The sequence below is a fragment of the Candidozyma pseudohaemuli genome (genome assembly GCF_003013735.1).
Source record: "Candidozyma pseudohaemuli strain B12108 chromosome Unknown scaffold00021, whole genome shotgun sequence".
NCBI lineage: Eukaryota > Fungi > Ascomycota > Pichiomycetes > Serinales > Metschnikowiaceae > Candidozyma > Candidozyma pseudohaemuli.
Genome location: NW_020194455.1, coordinates 81662 through 99919, shown reverse-complemented (window position 1 = coordinate 99919; position 18258 = coordinate 81662). Strand labels below are relative to the sequence as shown.

At 48.8% G+C, this 18258-nt stretch overlaps 11 protein-coding genes across 11 annotated transcripts; 6 read left to right on the top strand and 5 right to left on the bottom strand.

Annotated features, from left to right (window-relative positions):
* Nucleotides 1-129: 129 nt before the first annotated feature.
* On the bottom strand, nucleotides 130-2637 carry C7M61_005083 (uncharacterized protein; the record flags this gene model as incomplete). Its single annotated transcript, XM_024860395.1, has 1 exon — nucleotides 130-2637. One exon carries the CDS (start codon nucleotides 2635-2637, stop codon nucleotides 130-132), a length of 2508 nt encoding a protein of 835 aa, XP_024711457.1.
* A 113-nt stretch (nucleotides 2638-2750) lies between these two features.
* APG7 (Apg7p) lies at nucleotides 2751-4607 on the bottom strand (the record flags this gene model as incomplete). Its single annotated transcript, XM_024860394.1, has 1 exon — nucleotides 2751-4607. One exon carries the CDS (start codon nucleotides 4605-4607, stop codon nucleotides 2751-2753), a length of 1857 nt encoding a protein of 618 aa, XP_024711456.1.
* A 713-nt stretch (nucleotides 4608-5320) lies between these two features.
* NMD3 (ribosome-binding protein) lies at nucleotides 5321-6847 on the bottom strand (the record flags this gene model as incomplete). The annotated part of the gene is made up of 1 exon (XM_024860393.1): nucleotides 5321-6847. The coding sequence occupies one exon, from the start codon at nucleotides 6845-6847 to the stop codon at nucleotides 5321-5323; it is 1527 nt and encodes a 508-aa protein (XP_024711455.1).
* Nucleotides 6848-7315: 468 nt separating this feature from the next.
* On the top strand, nucleotides 7316-8782 carry GCN5 (histone acetyltransferase; the record flags this gene model as incomplete). The annotated part of the gene is made up of 1 exon (XM_024860392.1): nucleotides 7316-8782. One exon carries the CDS (start codon nucleotides 7316-7318, stop codon nucleotides 8780-8782), a length of 1467 nt encoding a protein of 488 aa, XP_024711454.1.
* Nucleotides 8783-8875: 93 nt separating this feature from the next.
* On the top strand, nucleotides 8876-9652 carry SOL3 (6-phosphogluconolactonase; the record flags this gene model as incomplete). Its single annotated transcript, XM_024860391.1, has 1 exon — nucleotides 8876-9652. The coding sequence occupies one exon, from the start codon at nucleotides 8876-8878 to the stop codon at nucleotides 9650-9652; it is 777 nt and encodes a 258-aa protein (XP_024711453.1).
* Nucleotides 9653-9929: 277 nt separating this feature from the next.
* C7M61_005078 (2',3'-cyclic-nucleotide 3'-phosphodiesterase) lies at nucleotides 9930-10739 on the top strand (the record flags this gene model as incomplete). Its single annotated transcript, XM_024860390.1, has 1 exon — nucleotides 9930-10739. The coding sequence occupies one exon, from the start codon at nucleotides 9930-9932 to the stop codon at nucleotides 10737-10739; it is 810 nt and encodes a 269-aa protein (XP_024711452.1).
* A 1100-nt stretch (nucleotides 10740-11839) lies between these two features.
* Nucleotides 11840-12304, top strand: MAD2 (spindle checkpoint protein; the record flags this gene model as incomplete). Its single annotated transcript, XM_024860389.1, has 1 exon — nucleotides 11840-12304. The coding sequence occupies one exon, from the start codon at nucleotides 11840-11842 to the stop codon at nucleotides 12302-12304; it is 465 nt and encodes a 154-aa protein (XP_024711451.1).
* Nucleotides 12305-12327: 23 nt separating this feature from the next.
* On the bottom strand, nucleotides 12328-13740 carry C7M61_005076 (uncharacterized protein; the record flags this gene model as incomplete). The annotated part of the gene is made up of 1 exon (XM_024860388.1): nucleotides 12328-13740. One exon carries the CDS (start codon nucleotides 13738-13740, stop codon nucleotides 12328-12330), a length of 1413 nt encoding a protein of 470 aa, XP_024711450.1.
* A 162-nt stretch (nucleotides 13741-13902) lies between these two features.
* POR1 (porin) lies at nucleotides 13903-14751 on the bottom strand (the record flags this gene model as incomplete). Its single annotated transcript, XM_024860387.1, has 1 exon — nucleotides 13903-14751. The coding sequence occupies one exon, from the start codon at nucleotides 14749-14751 to the stop codon at nucleotides 13903-13905; it is 849 nt and encodes a 282-aa protein (XP_024711449.1).
* Nucleotides 14752-16794: 2043 nt separating this feature from the next.
* On the top strand, nucleotides 16795-17610 carry C7M61_005074 (putative ADP-ribose 1''-phosphate phosphatase; the record flags this gene model as incomplete). Its single annotated transcript, XM_024860386.1, has 1 exon — nucleotides 16795-17610. The coding sequence occupies one exon, from the start codon at nucleotides 16795-16797 to the stop codon at nucleotides 17608-17610; it is 816 nt and encodes a 271-aa protein (XP_024711448.1).
* A 33-nt stretch (nucleotides 17611-17643) lies between these two features.
* C7M61_005073 (uncharacterized protein) lies at nucleotides 17644-18144 on the top strand (the record flags this gene model as incomplete). Its single annotated transcript, XM_024860385.1, has 1 exon — nucleotides 17644-18144. One exon carries the CDS (start codon nucleotides 17644-17646, stop codon nucleotides 18142-18144), a length of 501 nt encoding a protein of 166 aa, XP_024711447.1.
* Nucleotides 18145-18258: the final 114 nt, after the last annotated feature.

Sequence of the window (18258 nt, the reverse complement as noted above, 5' to 3'; positions counted from 1 at the left end):
TGATTGCGGTGCCAGCAATCAGTCTTGCTACGGAATAGGAGAATGATGCTTGTCATCAGTTCTGGTAGATTCTACATCCTACTTTCATCATACTACAACCCTCGCAATCACACCATGTAATTGAATATACTACCTCCCGACGGAAGCCTCCAATTGCGTGGCAAACCCCAGCAAATGGTGATTCTCGCTGACACTGGTGCTGCGGAGAAGGAACAACATGTCACTCACCGCCTGGTTAAATGTCTCTGTGTAAGCATCCACAATCTGCTTGAACGAAGCTGCTCTCAGACCAATGAGCTCGGGGTTCACCTCCAGGTCTGCAAATCGCTCGGGCATGTCTCGTCTGAACGCAGCAAACTGTCTCTCGTCCATCAACACCAACGACTTCTTGAGCCTGCTCATGTAGTTGTTGATGTGGATAACAACATTTAACACGTTGTGTAGACTCAGTAGAAGCTTTCCGTCAGTCACCATGGCATCCCGCAACATGTTGTTGAGGTACGTGCCGACGTGGTTTTTCAAATCTTGTACGTCATCAAAGCTCTCCTCTGAATGCGTAGAGGAGCCTTGCTTGTTGCTCATGGCATTTATCTTTGCATCAAACACATCGTTGCCATTGAAGAAAGATTTGATGAAGTTCTTCTCGCTTCTAGAGCTTTGTTGGGGAACAACTTGCTGTGATGCACTGACAGAAAACTTTTCGAGGATCGAAAGTAACGTCAGGAAATTATCCTCAACGATCAGATAATTGAAATAGCTTTGAAGAAGATTCATGAATCCCTTCACGTTCGCATTAAGTGCTCTGCACTTCACCACACTGGTCTTCACGGATGGATGGAATCCTCTGTATCTCCACACAGTGGAGAAGTTAATTTCTTTCCAGGTCCTGTCCGTGGCCATGTTTGCGTATTTCAAGAGCATCTGGAGCTTGAAAAGAAGCTGGTATTCAAACACAAAGTTGTCACCAACTATGAGATTGATGGGAAATGGAAGACTCAAGTCAATGTTCACGCTTGCTACAGTGTACTGATCAATAGCGTCAACATCATGCAGCGAGCGAGTCCTCTCGGACTCAGACAGAGACGCCTGTCGTCTGGACAAAGATTGACTCACGATTCTTTTGATGGCGTTCAGTACAGAGTCTGTGTCTTTCATCTCTTTATCGGCGTCAAAGGACTCAATGGCGATGATTTCCTCTGCAAGCTCGTAGAAATTGTTAGTGTCCACGCTGAACCCCTCGCAGTGAGGAATAATGTCCGAAATAGTTGGTTCGCCATATGATGGCTCGTCAGAAGGTTTACGAACGACCTGGTCATATAGCCGCTGGACTCTGGCGGTAGGTACCGCGTGTTTATCCCTCGAAAGATCGTGAAAAGCAGCGGTGATAAACTTGTCAATTTGAAACGACTTGTTCAAAAGGTAGGTCTCGTGTAGGTTCTCAATGAGGGTCTGGAATTGGTAGCCTTCTAACAAAAGCCTCAAAAGAAGCTTATTCGCCATTTTGTAGCTGTGAATAATCTTCAAGTGAAGGTCTGGCGAAAACAAACTGTCAATTGGGTTGGAGGAGACTTGGGCAAACTCAGGAAGGTCCTTGAAGCTTATTATTCCACTGCACTGGCGGAAGATATTCAAGTATTTTCCAGTTGCCAAGATCTTCTGTTGTATGTCTTTGCTGGAGAGTTGGTCTGGGACTCCGTCGAGCTTAACGACATAAAGCTCACTCCAGTACTTCTCCATGTTTGAATAGAAGATGTTTGCCGGTAGCTCGTTCTTTTTAATGAGAAACTCGCCAAAGGGATCTTGTATGTGGCCTTCAATGAGCCATTCATTGAGCAAGGATACATAATCTGTGGATATGGCGTCGAAGAGTTGTGTTAGAAACTGAAATGCCACAGAGTCTCCTTTGTAGGAGTTGATTCTTTCAGTCACAAGCTGCAAAACGACGCCACCTTTACATACAGAGAACTTGTTTGTATCTGTTGATGAGCTAATTGAGCCGTTCATCTCGAGATCTTGTTTGACAAACTCGAGGAAGGAGTTGAAAGTGGGCGATTCCGTGCGTTCTTCGGTCCTCATGTGGATGGTGTTGGCAATCTCGTAGAGATGGGCCATTGTGTTAGCGCAACGTTGCATTATGATATTGTCCATCTCAGTGACCGAAAGCGGGGCCTGCTTGACATGGTTTTCAAACTCCAAGATGAGCTTCTGGTATTCTTTGAGGAACCCCCTGATTTCAAAACAAAGCCGCTGGTTCACTCTTCCCAAGTTTGGATGGTCATAGATCTGTACAAAGTTGTCGAGTCCCGAATACCACTTGCCGTAGGTAGCGAGCTTCTTGGTGATGCTCTTCAAAGCCACGTTCAAGTGCTTCGCTGTCTTGAACTCGGGCCCACGGATCCGATCCTGGACTCTCGTAGCGTCGTATCGTTCACTGTAGCGAACGTAATTGCCTTCGTAGCCAATCAAGACGTACAAGAGATCTCTCACCACAAGCACTTCTTGTGTTCTTGTATCGGAGATATCCAGCAAAGACCGTGGTTTGAGCGACAGGACAAATGAAGGTAGACCCACATTTTTGCTTAAGTAATTGGCAGCCAGCAGCTGTACAGAAAGTCCCTGTACCGGAGCTGAACTCATCTGTAACGTTGTGTTGTGGATGCGATAGTGTTTTGATTTCGCGAGCGCGACTCAGTAGTAGTAGTATGCAATGGCTGCGAAATATCTACGCTCACTGATGGGATGTCTGAAAATCAAAAGTCGTCACTGCTAAAATCGTCATCAAGCTCCAATTCCTCAAGCGCCTTTTCGGCGTCTGCCTGTACCTTGGCAAGACCACTGACTTCTTCCAAATAGCCCTTGTTGTTCAAACACCGCTTCACAAACTCCCACTTCTCTTTCTTGTACCCTTGAATGACTGCTGGAGAACATGCGCTACAGCAGGAGTAAGCAGGCGCCCAGAGCTTCGATTGCTGGAAGTTGTTGAGAAAACCACGGATCTGGTGGGGAACGTGGCCAAACTTGGTGCTTTCTTCAGCTGAGGCTCTCTCTTTTTCCGGATGCTGTAACACCGATACCAAAAGCTCAACAGCAATGGAAGAGGCCATAAGAGCACCTCCAGGACGCGTCACCGTGCACATCTGGTCCAAGGTTCTGTCCGAGAGTGAATCGCTTGGCGCCACAACGTCATTGCAGTAGTAGCAGCCCAAACGGTTCTCCGTCTCAAGAGAACCATGTCTCATGACAAGGTAGGAGTCGAAGCCGAGTGCAGCGTTTATCACGATTTTGTTGTGTGCTAGACCCATCACCGTAGGAAGCCAGCGTGACTCTCGTGAGTCCATAAGGAGAAACACCACATCGTGTTCATCAAAGAGCTCGGCTAGAGTTTCGTAGCTGTCTTCTAGATCGGAGCCCTCGGCCACAGGATGGCCTATCATTGGCACTGTCATGTTGAAGCCTCTGGACCTGACAGACGGGAAAATCTCTTTTAAGGCAGCACTTGCCCTCTCAGCCTTGGGTGCTCCCTGTCTGTTGATATCGCTGAAGCAGTCCTTGAACCCGAATAGCGGCTGTCTCACGGGATTAGAATAAGAAACACGGCCGTTATCAACAAACGTAATTTCTCTCACGCCCCAGCCGAGAAGAGCACGGGCTACGTAGCTTCCAAGGGTGCCAGCACCCAAAAGAAGCACCTTTTGGCTCTTCAAGATATCCAAATCGAGCTGTGGCGCCACACGCCATTTCATAAGACGCAAATTCAAATCCACCGCCTGCTCAGCAAGCTGCTGTGGGTTAATGAGCGATCCGAGGTCTGCCAATTTCGGCCCTAGTTTACCCTGGACCGTTCTTTCCCAGCCAGTCACTTTTGGCGGTTCCAGCACGTCGAAATCCGAGTCCAACGCCAACTTGAGCGTTTGGGACAGACCATTGTTGCGGTACACGAGTAGCTTGACCGATTTTCTCCCCTTGAGAGCAAGGAAGTAGAGCCAGTTTCTGAGCTGCACCAGCGGCCAGTTATCACGATTGAGGCACGCGTCCACGTACACAAAGGTCGAGGCGGCAGTGTCCAAAGCGACGATTTCCTCGTCCACGACCGAAAAGAACGCCTCCTTCGGGTTCTTCTTGAGAAACTCCTCGATCTCAAGCTCGTACTCGTTGTTGTTGCTCAGTTCCACCAACAGCCACGGCGAGTGGAGCAACGGGTACGCGAGCCAGTAGTAGTACTTGTACTTCTTGAGGTCGGCAAACGCCAAAAGGTAGAACTTCTGTGTGAACAGACCCGCCTCCATATCCTTTCTGAGTGACTCTCCCCACAGCTTGAGGCTGCTGAGCTTATCAAACAGTTTGAACTCCTCGATGGTGTTCACGTTGATGAGAGAGCCAGGCACCTTCGAGGTGGTGTGGTTCTCCTCGTACTCCTCGAAACTGGAGTAGTCCAAGTTGATGATGGGTGTATCGTTGAACTTGTTGAGATGAAGCGGCAGGGTCATGAACCCGTGGATGTCCCGAGGTCCAGCATCGAGTTTGTATTCGTTGAGCTTTCTGTCGGAGAGTTTGGTGAAGAAGGACAGCTCCACAAACAGTTGGATGGGGGTGTACTTCAAAGACATGATGTAGTTGATAAGCGCGATTATCCGGGGTACCCACGATGTAGGTGATGGGGTGGACAAGGAAGTGGTTAGTGGGCGGGGGTTTTAAATTGGGGAATTGGCTGTATTTATAGGTTTTTTGGTTTTGCGGGGTAATTGGATTTTGGCAAGTTGGTGGGTGTTTAAGTTGGTGGATGTCTGAGTTGGATGTACTTGTAAGTGCCTCATGGTGCAGACTGATAAGGCCTTAGTGGCAAGAGCACATTGAGAGTTTTATAGGTTTGTTTTTGAAAGCAAGACATCAAGAAGATCAAATTTGAGCTCTTATTAGTGAAAATGGCTCTTCTCGGTTTTTTATTTATTTTGGCTTACTGTGGCTGCAAATGGTTGTTGAGTAGTGGCTGCAAGTATGTATCAATACCTATATTCCAGTGACAGAATAATTCAATGTTCTCCCAACTGATACTGATAAATGTAACCTTCCAATATATGGAACACGGAATTCTGACTTCGACATGATTTTAATTAGTTTCACAATATCCTCCATCTCCATATTGTCCTCATATCATCGCTCCAAATACCCAACTAACCTCATCAACCAATTGATCTTTCACCACCAAATTTCTACCTCCTACAGCCTACACTCCCGCCTACACTCCCGCCGACCAGGTCCAGTCTATTATGACGAATGCCGCCCGATTATCCAATGGTCTCTGACCGTATACCCATGCTAATTACTCCAAAGTCATGCCGTCAATCTCGTCCAACAACTCGTCGATGGCAATCTCCGGCGCATCGTGATCGTCGTCGTCCATGTCGTCCTCGTGCTCTTCTGTGTGTGCTGGCTGCTCGCCCGCCTTGTACAAGTTGATGGTCTGTCTCAACTCCTGGTCCTCCTCCAACTCCTGCAAGAACAACTCGTAGTCTCTCTCGGCACGCTCCTGCTCCTGCTTGGCCTGTCTGGAGTCGTCGTTGGCCACAATGTCGTTGTGCTCTCTGGCCATTCTCTTCAACTTCCACTGTCTGTTCTTGGACTTCTTGGCCTTTCTCGTGTAGTGCTTCTTGATGAGCACCACCTCGGGCGTGTTGTCGGTGTCCAACGAGTCCCACAAGTCCGAGTTGATGTTGGTGTTGGTGAGGTAGTAGCCGAGAGCCAGGTCGCCAGGGTGGAGGATGGCTCCAAGGTGAGAACGAACATAGAAGGAGTGGTCGTTGACTCCCAAATCGGCCGCTCTGCTGACGGTGATATCGGCAAGAACGTTTTTACCCTTGACGTCGCCGGTGGGCTCCACGTCCAAGACGATAAACTCCACAAGCTGAGGAACATCCAAGAGAGATGGGAAAGGAGCTCTCCAGAACACATTCAGCAAAAGGTCCGCCGTTTGAAGCGTGTTGGGGTCCAAGAACTGGAGCGTATTCGTCACCTTGGAGCAGATCACAAGACGGGAAATGTTACCCATCTGGTGGGCAAGTTTCTTGGGAAGAACCACCAAGTCATCACGACAGATGGGTGCAATGTCAATGGAGAAAGTGAACTTGTAACTCGACAGGCCCGACTGCGTGTCTATACTGATGAGCTCCTCGGATCTCTTTGATTTGATAGGAGCCACGGCGCTCAAAAAGTCCACCATCTTCATTGCGTGATTTCTCTGCGAGTAGAAAAAGTCCAATCCGTCTTTGGTCTCCTGGATGGAAATGGTGTCAACGTGGGCGTTGTGCTTCAAAATCAACTGCTCCAAGTACAAAAACGTTCTCTTGTGGGAAACCTTCTGTCTGATCTGGACAGTGGCTCTCCAGGTATTAGCAGTAAACGACTTGGCACAGTCGGGACACTGCATGGCAATGACCACGTACTCCACCTCGAACGTCTGCTGCACAATGGTGTTTTGCAAAGCCTCGCCCTGAACGGTCAACTTGATTCTGATTCTTCTCGAGTGGGGTTCTGTCCAAATGAAGGAGGCATCGATCAACCGAACCTTGGACAAACCTTTGAGTCTCCGCAAACAGATGGCCAAAAGCTCTCGGGACTCCAACTGGGCTCTGATCCACTGGCCCGGAGGCTGCAAAAACCGCTCACAGTTTCTGCAAAAAGAGATATTTGCCTCCCTAGGAATGCCCTCGGTGATATCCACATTAAGCTTGATACAATCGTAACACATTACAAGCCCCAGCAGGCCGTCCATGGGCACACCACAGTTGCAACAGAGCACTGTGGCTACCTGGCCGTTGCCTGTTGTTTGAAGCGGGGCGTATCCTGACATGGTGAAGCAGAAATCGTAATAGGGATGATTAGAAATGGAGCAATGGGATGAGATGAGGCGAAAAAATGGCAGGACGGCACCCGTACACCAGCTTACCCCAGGTTCAACAGCCCTCCGCCAAACTCCCGAAAAGGGGTTCCAGGCGGTGGAATGTGGTGATTTTAGTAAATTTGTTGCTATAGGATCACGGAAATGTGGTTGGATTTTCAATTGAGCTTCTGGCTATGGAGCTATGGGGTGCACAGGTTTAGTCAGTAGATGCTCTTCAGAAGACCGGATTTCTCGGAAAAGAGCAAATGTTTTCTTTCAAAACCAAAGTTCATGTTTAAAATAATGGTTTGACTTATTGTATATCCCTCTAAAGCGTCTCAAATGGCCCCCCTGGTGACACCGCTTTCGCCGATTTGCAACCTCCTGCACACACCCACAGTTGATAAAAGTTCAACACTACAAACTCAACCAAACCTCATGGTGGACAGAAAACGTGGGGCGTCGTCGAGCGAAGCGCCCAGGAAAATCCGCAAGGGCGCTCATGCAGAACGACTCAAAAAGGAAGAAGAGGCGGAATCGCCGGACGTGTCGCCCAGCCCGAAGCCTGAGGATGTGAAGATCAAATCTGAAGACGAACAGGAAGAAGAGGAGGACAACGACGAGGACAACGACGAGTCTTTCACAGAAAAGGAAAACGGCGAAGCCAAAGAAGATGATGAGGAGAACGACAACGACGACGAGAATGAAAACGAAAACGACAATGAAAACGAGAACGACAACGAAAACGACAATGAACAAGAGAATGGCGACGAGGACGAAGACGAAGACGAAAAGAGGCGAATAACCACCTTCAACTTTGATGGCGTCGAGTACTCCTTCAAGGAGAGACCTTCGGTGCTCGAGGAACGCGACGGTAAGATCGAGTTCCGTGTGGTAAACAACGACAACACGCGAGAGAACCTAATAGTGCTTACCGGGCTCAAAAACATCTTCCAGAAACAATTGCCCAAGATGCCTAGAGAGTACATTCTGCGTTTGGTGTACGACAGATCCCATTTATCCATGGCGGTGGTGCGTAAACCGCTCACTGTGGTTGGAGGAATCACTTATAGACCGTTCGACAAGCGGGGTTTTGCCGAAATCGTGTTCTGTGCCATTTCTTCCACAGAGCAGGTCCGTGGTTACGGTGCCCACTTGATGAACCACCTCAAGGACTACGTCAGAGCAACCTCTCCCGTCAAATACTTCCTCACCTACGCCGATAACTACGCCATCGGGTACTTCAAGAAGCAGGGCTTCACCAAAGAAATCACCCTAGACAAGCTGGTGTGGATGGGATACATCAAGGACTACGAAGGCGGTACGCTTATGCAGTGTGCTATGCTACCTAGCCGGTTGCGTTATCTAGATCTGGGGAAGATTCTCCTTCTTCAGAAAGCGGCGATCGAGAAAAAGATCAAAATGCGGTCCAAGTCCCACATTGTCCGTACCGGTCTCCGTGTTTTCAAAAATGCCGGACCAAACTTCAAGCTTCTGGCGAAAGACATCCCTGGTCTTCTAGAAAGTGGATGGCTGGAAGAAATGGACAAGATAGCACAGAAGCCCAAGCGTGGGCCCCACTACAATTTCATGATGACTCTTCTCCAGGAGCTCACAAACCATCCATCTGCCTGGCCATTCGCTGTTCCCGTCAACAAGGAAGAAGTGGGTGATTACTATGATGTAATCAAGGAACCCATGGATCTCAGTACCATGGAGCTGAAGCTTGAAAACGATAAGTACGAGTCGTTTGAGCAGTTCATCTACGACTGCCGTCTAATTTTCAACAACTGCAGGTCGTACAACGCCGAAACGACCACATACTACAAAAACGCCACAAAGCTTGAAAAGTTCCTCAATAAGAAGATCAAGGAGAGTGCTGATTATTCGCACTACTTGGACTAAGACCGTTGGGTGTGCATACACGCTTAACATCCATACCCAGTGGGCGAGACCAAGGAACCATTATCATCAATTGCTTCCTAGCTTTTATTCACAATGGTCTCTTTATACTCACACAAGGAATCGTCTGACGTTGCTAAGGCCGTGGGTGCTTACATAATCAAGATCCAGGACGAGGCTGTCAGCAAGGCTGGTGTTTTCAAGGTTGCGGTGTCCGGTGGATCACTCGGCAAGGTGTTGAAGGCTGCCTTGATTGACGACTCTGAGCTCTCCCAGAAGGTCAAGTGGGACAAGTGGGAGGTTTTCTTCAGTGACGAGAGAATTGTGCCATTGGACCACGCCGAGTCCAACTACGGTCTTTTCAACGAAAAAGTGCTCCTGAGCTTGCCAGCCGGCTCTCCCAAGCCCAAGGTTCACGCCATTGACGCTTCCTTGATCACTGGCTCTGACGGCCAGCTTGAAGGTGCCGACAGCGGCAAGGACGAGGCCATTGCACAGGCTTACGAGAAGCTTTTCGCCAGCGACGCCCATCTTGACTTGGTTCTCTTGGGCTGTGGCCCCGATGGCCACACCTGCTCCTTGTTCCCAGGCCATGCTTTGCTCCAGGAGAAGAACAGCCTTGTTTCGTTGATCAGAGACTCGCCCAAGCCTCCACCAAGAAGAATCACCATCACCTTCCCCGTTTTGGCCCAGGCAAGCAACATTGCGTTTGTTGCCGAGGGCGAGGGCAAGGCTCCAGTGATTGACGAGATTTTCAACAAGCCCGAGTCGCAGTTGCCATGCAAGTACGTGAACGACCTCAGTGTGCCAGTGTCGTGGTTCGTCAACGACGCCGCTCTCACCAACATCAACGTCACTCCTTCCAAGTACTGAAGGCGTGCGTCTCGCCTATGAGGTGTCTGCTGGTCAATTGGCGGTGATGCCCAAGTGCCGTTCAATGGTGATATTGGCATGTGATGAAGCCATCAGACAATAAACCCACCACTCAATTCCGTGTAGAGCCAGATAGCAAAGAACGGCAGTGCAAGTATTGCTTTCCCTTCAAATAATAAACTCTTTCACTGCACCCCACTCGTGCCCAGTGATCGTTCTGATAAAGTCCTCCGTGTCGGTATCAATGCGCACAGTGAATATTCATCAACAAGTACCAATGGGTAAGTCCAAGCTGAACATCCACACCCCACACATACTGACCGCAGGTTTAGGCGTTGCATTGTGGCTATGTCCCAAGAAGAACCTGGGTGTCCAGGACAAATTGCAAACCGTCATGGGCCTGCTTAACACTGTGTTTCCAGGACTGCCCCCACGGTTCGAGCCTCACATTACCGTATCCACCAACTTGGCGGTGGACATGAAAAACCCCAAAGACGATGTCAATCGCATTCTCTCTCTGTGTGCTGCGGCACTCCTGCTGCTTCCGAAATCGGACACTCCGTGGATCCGTTTGGGTAAGGTGACCAGCCAAAGAAAGTACTTCCAGAAACTCTACTTCCAGGTTTTGGCCGAGCCCACGCTCTACCTGTTTGCACGTATCGTTCAGGAGCTTTTCGTCTTGCTACCAGCCAAGACAGAGGCAGAGCACCAGCAAAAGAACCCCCACTTGTACCATAAGGACCACAGCGGGAACCTCGTAAGAAGGAAGCTGACAAAAGAGGCCAAGGAAGTGGATGTCGATACCGGCAAGCTTCAACGTGAGCTGGCCAGCGAGGCTGCCGCTTGGGCTGTGGGTGAATATAATCCTCATCTCTCGCTTGTGTATAGCGACCTTCATCCGATCGATACTGCCTTGTGGCACACCATTCGTCTGCGGGTTCTGGACTATTTGGGCATCGACGGGTGTGACTCTGACTCGTGGAATGTGCTGGGCAATGGGCTTTCCTGGGAAGGCGGCGTGTTGAAGTTAGTTCTTTGTGAGGGTGATGTTAATGAGTGGGTTGTGCTTGGATCCGTTGATGTTTAGGTGGATGGAAGCTTCCTTTGGCTGACTTTGAAGCTTAATGAAAAGGATGTAATTGAGGCCCCACTCTTCAGATCAATATCATATCAATAGCAAGTGGGCCACTTCGGCAGGACGTTTGCAGAGCCGGCCACATGGAAAGTTCGAGAGCTGCCGGCTCCATCTGTATAATTACCATAGATGACTGTATCGATGTATCGCTGGAGGAGTGTAGTGTGTCGGTTCTTTCTGTGGATATTGTGGTGACATTGGTACCCCGGGTTAATTGGAATTTGAGGCTATAAGAATTCTAACGCTTGGATCTCTCGCTTGGATCTCTAAACTTTGAGATCTGAAATTTAATGGAATTAAGATCTGAAATCAAGGTATAAGCTGGGTCCTTCAATGGGTTTATTTCTCCATAAGGCAGTGGCACCATTTGTAGATAAGCTTCAATGATTCAGGGCCCTAGAGGTCAATTAAGCTGCAAATTTGCATAACTCTTTCTAGAATAGCTGATTGATGAAAAATTGAAAATTCGCTTCACTCTATATTTCTAGGTCATTGAGTGTACCCTGTGAATTATAGTGAGCACTAGACGTGTATTGCAGCCAAACAACGAAGTATCCATATTTACCCAACATAACCAGAAAAATGTGAAAAGCAATACTCAATTAGTAAATTTCAATCAAATAATTATATCAATCAATTCCCAAGAAAAATTATGGAACCCCCGATTTTTGAAACCTGATCGTATCTTTCCTGTCCTACACGCATCTCACTGAGTATTTACTTTTCCATGATATCTACCTTGAAATTGCGAAACACCTACTTCAACAGAAACTACACACGCTTTTCAAAAATCCAAAACACCATCTTATACTCCAGATCAAAGCGATTATTACAGAGACAGTCACAAAGATCCCATCGCATCCACTTCAACTGCATTTCCCCGTCATTTATCACATCCTGTTTACATGACAGTTGCACCATCAAAACTAGCCCTCAAGGGCTCCTCCAAAGTCGTGGTGGATTTCTTTGAATTCGCCGTACACAGCATTCTTTTCCAACGTGGCATATACCCCCCTGAAGATTTTGTCACTGTCCGAAAATATGACTTACCCATGCTTATGAGCAGTGATAACGATGTTAAAGACTACATTGGCAACATCATGCAGCAGCTCCGCAAATGGATATACGGCGGACGCTTGCTGAAACTTGTTGTCGTGATAATAAACAAAGCTACTACCGAAACCGTGGAAAGGTGGGTCTTTTCAATTGATATACAGAAGGAAGGCGAGGAGAACGATGAAAAACCCAAGGCACAGATCCAAAGGGAGATCCAGGCGATCTTCCGCCAGATCACCGCTTCAGTGTCGTACTTGCCGTTTTTGCAGGACGATGAGTACACGTTTAATGTGTTGGTTTACACAGATCCGAGCTACGATAGCAGAAGGATACCCAGTGAATGGGCAGATACCCATGGTGACGGGAAGATGATTACAGGAGAGGCGGATCAGGTGGACTTCTCCACGTTCAGTACGAATAATCACCTGGTTGGCACTTCAGTAAGCTACAAGCTTGGTTAATGACTTGTCTATAGAATACACAGCTACGCCTGGACGTTGCGTTGATTTTCCTCACGGACCTCTTCGTTTTTCATCTCCTCTTTCTTGATCTCTCCTTGCTCGCCGTTCTCCTCTGTGGTCTTTTCCTTTTCATCGGAAACCTCCTGGTTCTTAAGCTTGGACTCCCAGAACTCACCCTCTCTACGAGCCTCAGGCTGCTCACGGCCATCTTCTCTATCCTGCTTTTGTTCCTTTTGGTCCTTCTGTTGCTGCTGTTTTTGCTGCTTGTTTTGTGGACGTATCACTGCAAGCTCCTTGTCGAACCGCCTTCTTTTGTTACTTATGATGAAACGAGCAGCACCTCTTGAGGCTACCAGATAGTCCCATTTGCGCAAGTACATGTCCTGTTTGAGCAATTGTGGCGCCAGCACGCTCTGCTCACTAAGAACCTTCAAGTCATTGAAACGCAGCTTCAAGTCCATGAATTTGAAAATTTGTTCCTTGCCAGTGTCGGGGTCGGTTGGGGGGATGTACTCGTTCAAAATGGAGAACTTCATCTGATGCACATAGTAGTCTAGAATGTAGACAATGCCCTCGTTGACAAGGGTTTCAGGACAGCGGAATTGAGCCATGGAGTCTATGTTTTCAAGGATTTCGCTGGTCTTTGTGGATCCAGGCTCACCGTGCTTGGAGATTATACCCTTAGGGTCCAAATTAAGCGACACAATGACGATAGCCAAAGCAATACAGTGAGGTGGGATTACCAAGCAAAGCGGCGTGGACATTATGTCAAAAGCCACGAGCCAGCCGAAAAGCGTTAGACTGTAATCGAGACCAAGCTCTTTGGAAAACAGCGTCACCAAGTAATCCACAGATGGCACATTGGCGGCACCGTTGAGGAAATCAAACTTGAGGACCTGAAGAAGCTTGAATTCCAAACTCATGATGATTTTGCGCTGCATCTCGATAAGAGGCAACAGGGTGCCCGTGCTCTTGTTCACCACTTTGACGTCCTGGTCCACCTCTCGAAGCTTGTTAGCCACCAGCTGCATGTCTCTAAGTTTTTTGATACAATCTTCGTGTTTGGTGGCCAAGAAAAGAGCGGTGTAGGCGACCAAGTAAGGGTCTTTTTCGAGTTCAGTAAGGGACTCGTTTTCTGGGTTCTGGTCCAGAGGCTCTTCAAACGGATTGAAGAGATAAAACCGCAGGTAGTAGTTCATGGCGGTGGCGAGAACACGAAGCGGAAACTTCATGATCTTGACCACCTGGAAAAGAAGCTGGAAGATCTGGTGTTTTCGCTGGTTGTAAGCTAGCTTCTTGTTTTCTGGGATGGTGTTTGAATGAAGGTATGAAAGCTCGGCCAAAGTGAAAAAAGGTCTGGAGACCTGTAGCACAGTAGGCACATCAGCACCGTTCTTGGGATTTGGAGCACCAGGCTCCTTTCTTTTGTAGACCATGCTGGTTGGTAAACTGGAGCATCTTTAGTGAGCTTTAGGCTTTGAGATGGGTGGTGTACGGGTGTGATTTTGGAGGCCCCGGTAGTTTCGGTGGAATCGACCCATTGGCAGCCATTGAGCTACGGGTTAGTAAAGAGAGGTTTATTCAAACATACTACGGACTTAAGCGGTGAAGGACAAGGAGACACCCAACTTGTGGACAGGCTCGGCCAACTTCAAGGCGTCGAAGGAGGCACCCAAGCCCAATCTCACGCCGGGTCTCAACTCCTGGGAGTAGGCCAAGGCGGTCAAACCGGAGTCGGCGACCTTAGCCTTGACGAAAGCGGTGGAGTCCAACTTGTACTTGGTGGCGAACTCAACGTTGACGTTGGAGGACTTGACGGAGTCCCAGGTGGCCTTGGCACCGGCCTCAACCAAAGGAGAAACCTTGTGGTAGTAGGCGGCGGTGAAGACAGACAAGTTGGAGGTGGAGGTCACGGCAACGGTGTACAATGGGTTGGCGTAGCCGACACCGACGGAGTACTTGTTGAGCTTGGCGGAGGCAATGTCGTAACCCAACTCGGCACCGGCGGTGAAGCCGTCGTGGGCCACGGTCAAGTCGGCGGTGGCAACAGGGCCCTTGAGCAAGTCGAAGAACAAGCGGGCGTTGACGGCGGACTGCTGGTAGAAGAAGTTCAACTTGGCGTTCTTGGAGCCGTTGGGCACCACGGAGGTGTCCAACTCACCCTTGAGACCGGGAGTCAACAACTCGGACAACTCAAACTTGGTGCTCAAGGTGTTGGCGTTGTTCCAGCCCTGGGTCAAGGTCAAGCCGGTGGCCTTGTCGGCGTACTTGGCCTCCACAGAGGCAGCAATGGCATTGTCCTTTGCGGTCTTACCCTTGACGGTGAAAGCGACACCGTTGGGAGCGGTGGACTTGACGTCCACGGCAGCGGAGCTCAAGTGGAAGAAGTCCTTGGAAAGCAAGTCGTTGGAAGACTTCTGAATGTCGGAGAAAGCAACAGGGGCCATGGTTAACAGAAAAAGGTGCTTGTTGTGGGTGCGGTGCGAAAAACGTGGATGAGGAATGGGCTCGAATTTATATGTTGAGCGGCTGCCCCACCGTTGGGGAAACGAGGCCCCATACTAGCGCGATTTCTGGTGCGAACGTGAGCTCTGGTTGGGCAGTAGCTGGGGGGTTGTTTGGTGGGATTTTTTTTGATTTGATGGGTGGATTTTGATGATTTGTGGGATTAGGGGGATTTTGGTGGATTTTGGTCAATTGGGGCGTGGGTCGGTGTAGGATGGCCGGGTGTGGTAGAGCCGATCTGATAGGCCAGACCCCCAGGGCAACAATTTCTATATTAGAGGAGGAATTGATGTGTGGAGGGGGAAGAAACTATAAAAGGGATGCAAAAGGGATGCAGAAATATCGATAAATCGTGTGTGGATGGACGTGTCTGGCGGGTTTGACTGGATCTGGCTTGGAGTGATTTGACAGATGCCCCGGTGAATCTGCCTGATTTGCCAGAACTTCGTGAAGTTTATAAAGAGGGGCATTTGTGTTCAATCAAAGAAAGCATACTTTGAGCTTTGGTCGTCAATTGGCTGAATTGGCGGTTCGGTCGGATCCCTCTGTTTCCACGCTACACCAGCCTACTACAAGCCACACCCCTACAATTCCCCAGTAACCCATGAAATCAACCAAGAGTACCACCACAGAAACCAATCAAAACACTTAACATTCAAAATCGCCTGGTTTTTAACTTAATCACTCAGACACCATGGTCTCGGCGTTAGGCGCACGTGCTGTGGCGGCGTGACGATAGATCTGGCCTTGCACAAGCAGTAAAAGAAGGATCCGGAGAATCTACAAAAAACCCGTCTTTCTATATTTTTTTGCCTTTTGGTGGGCTCCTACCCCGAACGTTGTGGCTTTTCGCAGCCATCCGGGTGCTAAAGCACACGCTAATTTTAGTGCTTTTAGGCCCATTGTGTTTTCGGTAGAAAGTCGTCCAGGCCAATTCTGCCCTGAAAACCCGATATCACCAATTCTCTTCAAAATCCAATCATCTCTTCTGTTGGGAAAGCTAACCCCGGCTGATGACCTCTGTTTACGTTCGGTCACGTACGTGCTATTGTTCTCCCCGCTGAAACCCACATTTCTCAAGCCCTGCTTCCACAAGCCATACGGGCGAGAATGGGCGATTTTGGTCACATTTCGAGAAATCAGCATTTCCCTTGAGGTGCTGGATTGACCAATCAGGACGTTGTTGCAGGCTCTGTTAGCACATGCGTTCCGCCCTGACTCTGTCTCAGTTTCAGCCACAACGCGGGCTTCCTTCTTTGTTCCTGGATCTGACCGTGAATTCGAATGTAGCCTAATGGGGCCACTTTCCGAGTGATTTGGGTTTGACGTCTGCCAAGCTTGACAGCGAAGAAGCAGTTTTGATGGTGGTGGTATTTTGGAATTGGGAGATATGGGGAGTTGGATTGTGTTGATTTGGGAAATTTGATTGGTTATTTTTGAAAGATGGTTTGTGCTTCGATGGGGGATATCCTCATGGTCAGTTTCGCAGCCAGTGACAGCTGATAGATTGGACATGGAAGGTGACATCTTGAGGTGACATAGAGTCAATTCCAGAGTTGTCGGTGATTCTGTATGATCCTTGCTTTTTCACTTATTCTACAAACTTGTGTGTATTTCGTGGATTACATTAGGATGTACACTGATGCTTATACCGCTAGGGTGCACCCTAGATCTCCATATCAACAGATCTCCATATCCACACTATATCGAAGTTATTCCCAAAGCCAACCATTCACCAACAATCAGCAAAAACCACCCTTCTTTTTTACGTTCATTCCACCAACAATTGCACACCCTTACTTCTTTGTTTCACCTGGATCTGACTGACTCAGTTTCGCAGCCATTATCATCACACCATTTAAGCTCCACTACATAACCGACCACCGCTTTCTCCACACCCAATTGATCGCCAGCCAATTGAGCAAAACCTCACCTATACAAGGCAAACAGCATTGAATCGCCCTGTTGCTCCATCTACCCGCTCCATGAAATTCTACTTTGTCAACACCACACCAATCCTAGTGAAATGCCTCGAGGATGCCATAGCAGAGGTGGCTCCGTACCTTCCGAACCAGATCAAAATGTCCGTGGTCAACCGCCCACTTCGTGACTTTGTGACCTCCAAGAATCCCGAGAACACGGCCATTGTGACACCAGCAAACTCCTTCTCGTTCATGGGAGGTGGATTCGACAAGGCAGTGCTTTCGTTGATCGCCGAAGACCACAGAAAGGAACGTGACGTCGAAACAGCCATTCAAAACTACAGCTTGCTGCAGAACCACGGCTTTCTTATTCCCGGTTCAGCCCACCTGGTCAGACTATCTGAGATCCCCCACACGTCAGGCTCAATAGCTGTCGACAAGGGCGTTCTGACGCTAATCCAGGTTCCTACTATGGAAGTTCCAGCCCCAATTCTACACGAAAAGGCTTTCTACAGCACCTGGGCGGCACTTACATTTCTTGCTTCACTTCCAGACATTGAAGCTGCCGTTTTTCCAGCTTTTGGAGCAGGTTTCGGCGGTATTCCTCCAGGAACATGTGCTAGGCTTATGGTGGGTGCTTTGGCCCTCTGGTACATGCCAGCGCCGTCTCCATTGGCCCGTTCAGCTGGTGTTCTCTTGTACCTCCGCAAAGACTATAGAAAGCTAGGAAAACCCAGCGATTTGGCTGCCATTGAGCAATTCTACACGGAGCACGGGAAAAGCTCGTTTACCCAAACTGGAAAAGAAGCACAACATTGGCCACTTCCATGGCACCGTATGGTCAAGGGTCTCAATTGGGTGCAAAATCAGTCACCCTAATATGCTACTACATCAACAGTCGCGCATACGCGTATGACTACTACTCGCTATAAGTACACCTTAGGGTTTATCTACTGCCCGGAAACGGAGCAGGTGCTATTTTTGAACAGGCAGAAGCTGCCATGGATGGGCCGCTGGAACGGCGTCGGAGGCAAGCTTGATCCTGAAGAATCTCCTTTGGAATGCATTATTCGGGAAACTGAAGAGGAAACCGGGTTGAAGGTTTCTCTGTATAAAGATAAGGGCGTGTTGCGCTGGGCACGCGACGGAGCCGATCTAGGCGGTGTTCATTTATTTGTTGCCGAAGTGCCGCTGCTGTTTGTGGCCGATTACAAGACCCCTCGGTGTTTCTGCCATGAAGGCGTGCTTGATTGGAAGAAGCTTGATTGGTTGTTGCACAAGGAGAACACCGGGGTGGTGGACAATATCCAGATTCTACTTCTGGACTTGATTTTCAAGGATGATCGGAAGGTGTGGATCGCCGAATACACCGACGGGGCCCTATCCCGCTGTGAGGTTATTGACACTTTATAAGAGGGAAGATTTTTGAAGCTATTTTGACGATATCAAGGCCGTCATGGCCACTTTGAAGACACCTCCCTTGCATTTGGTAAGTACACCTGTAGTAATACTAACGGCATGCTCCTA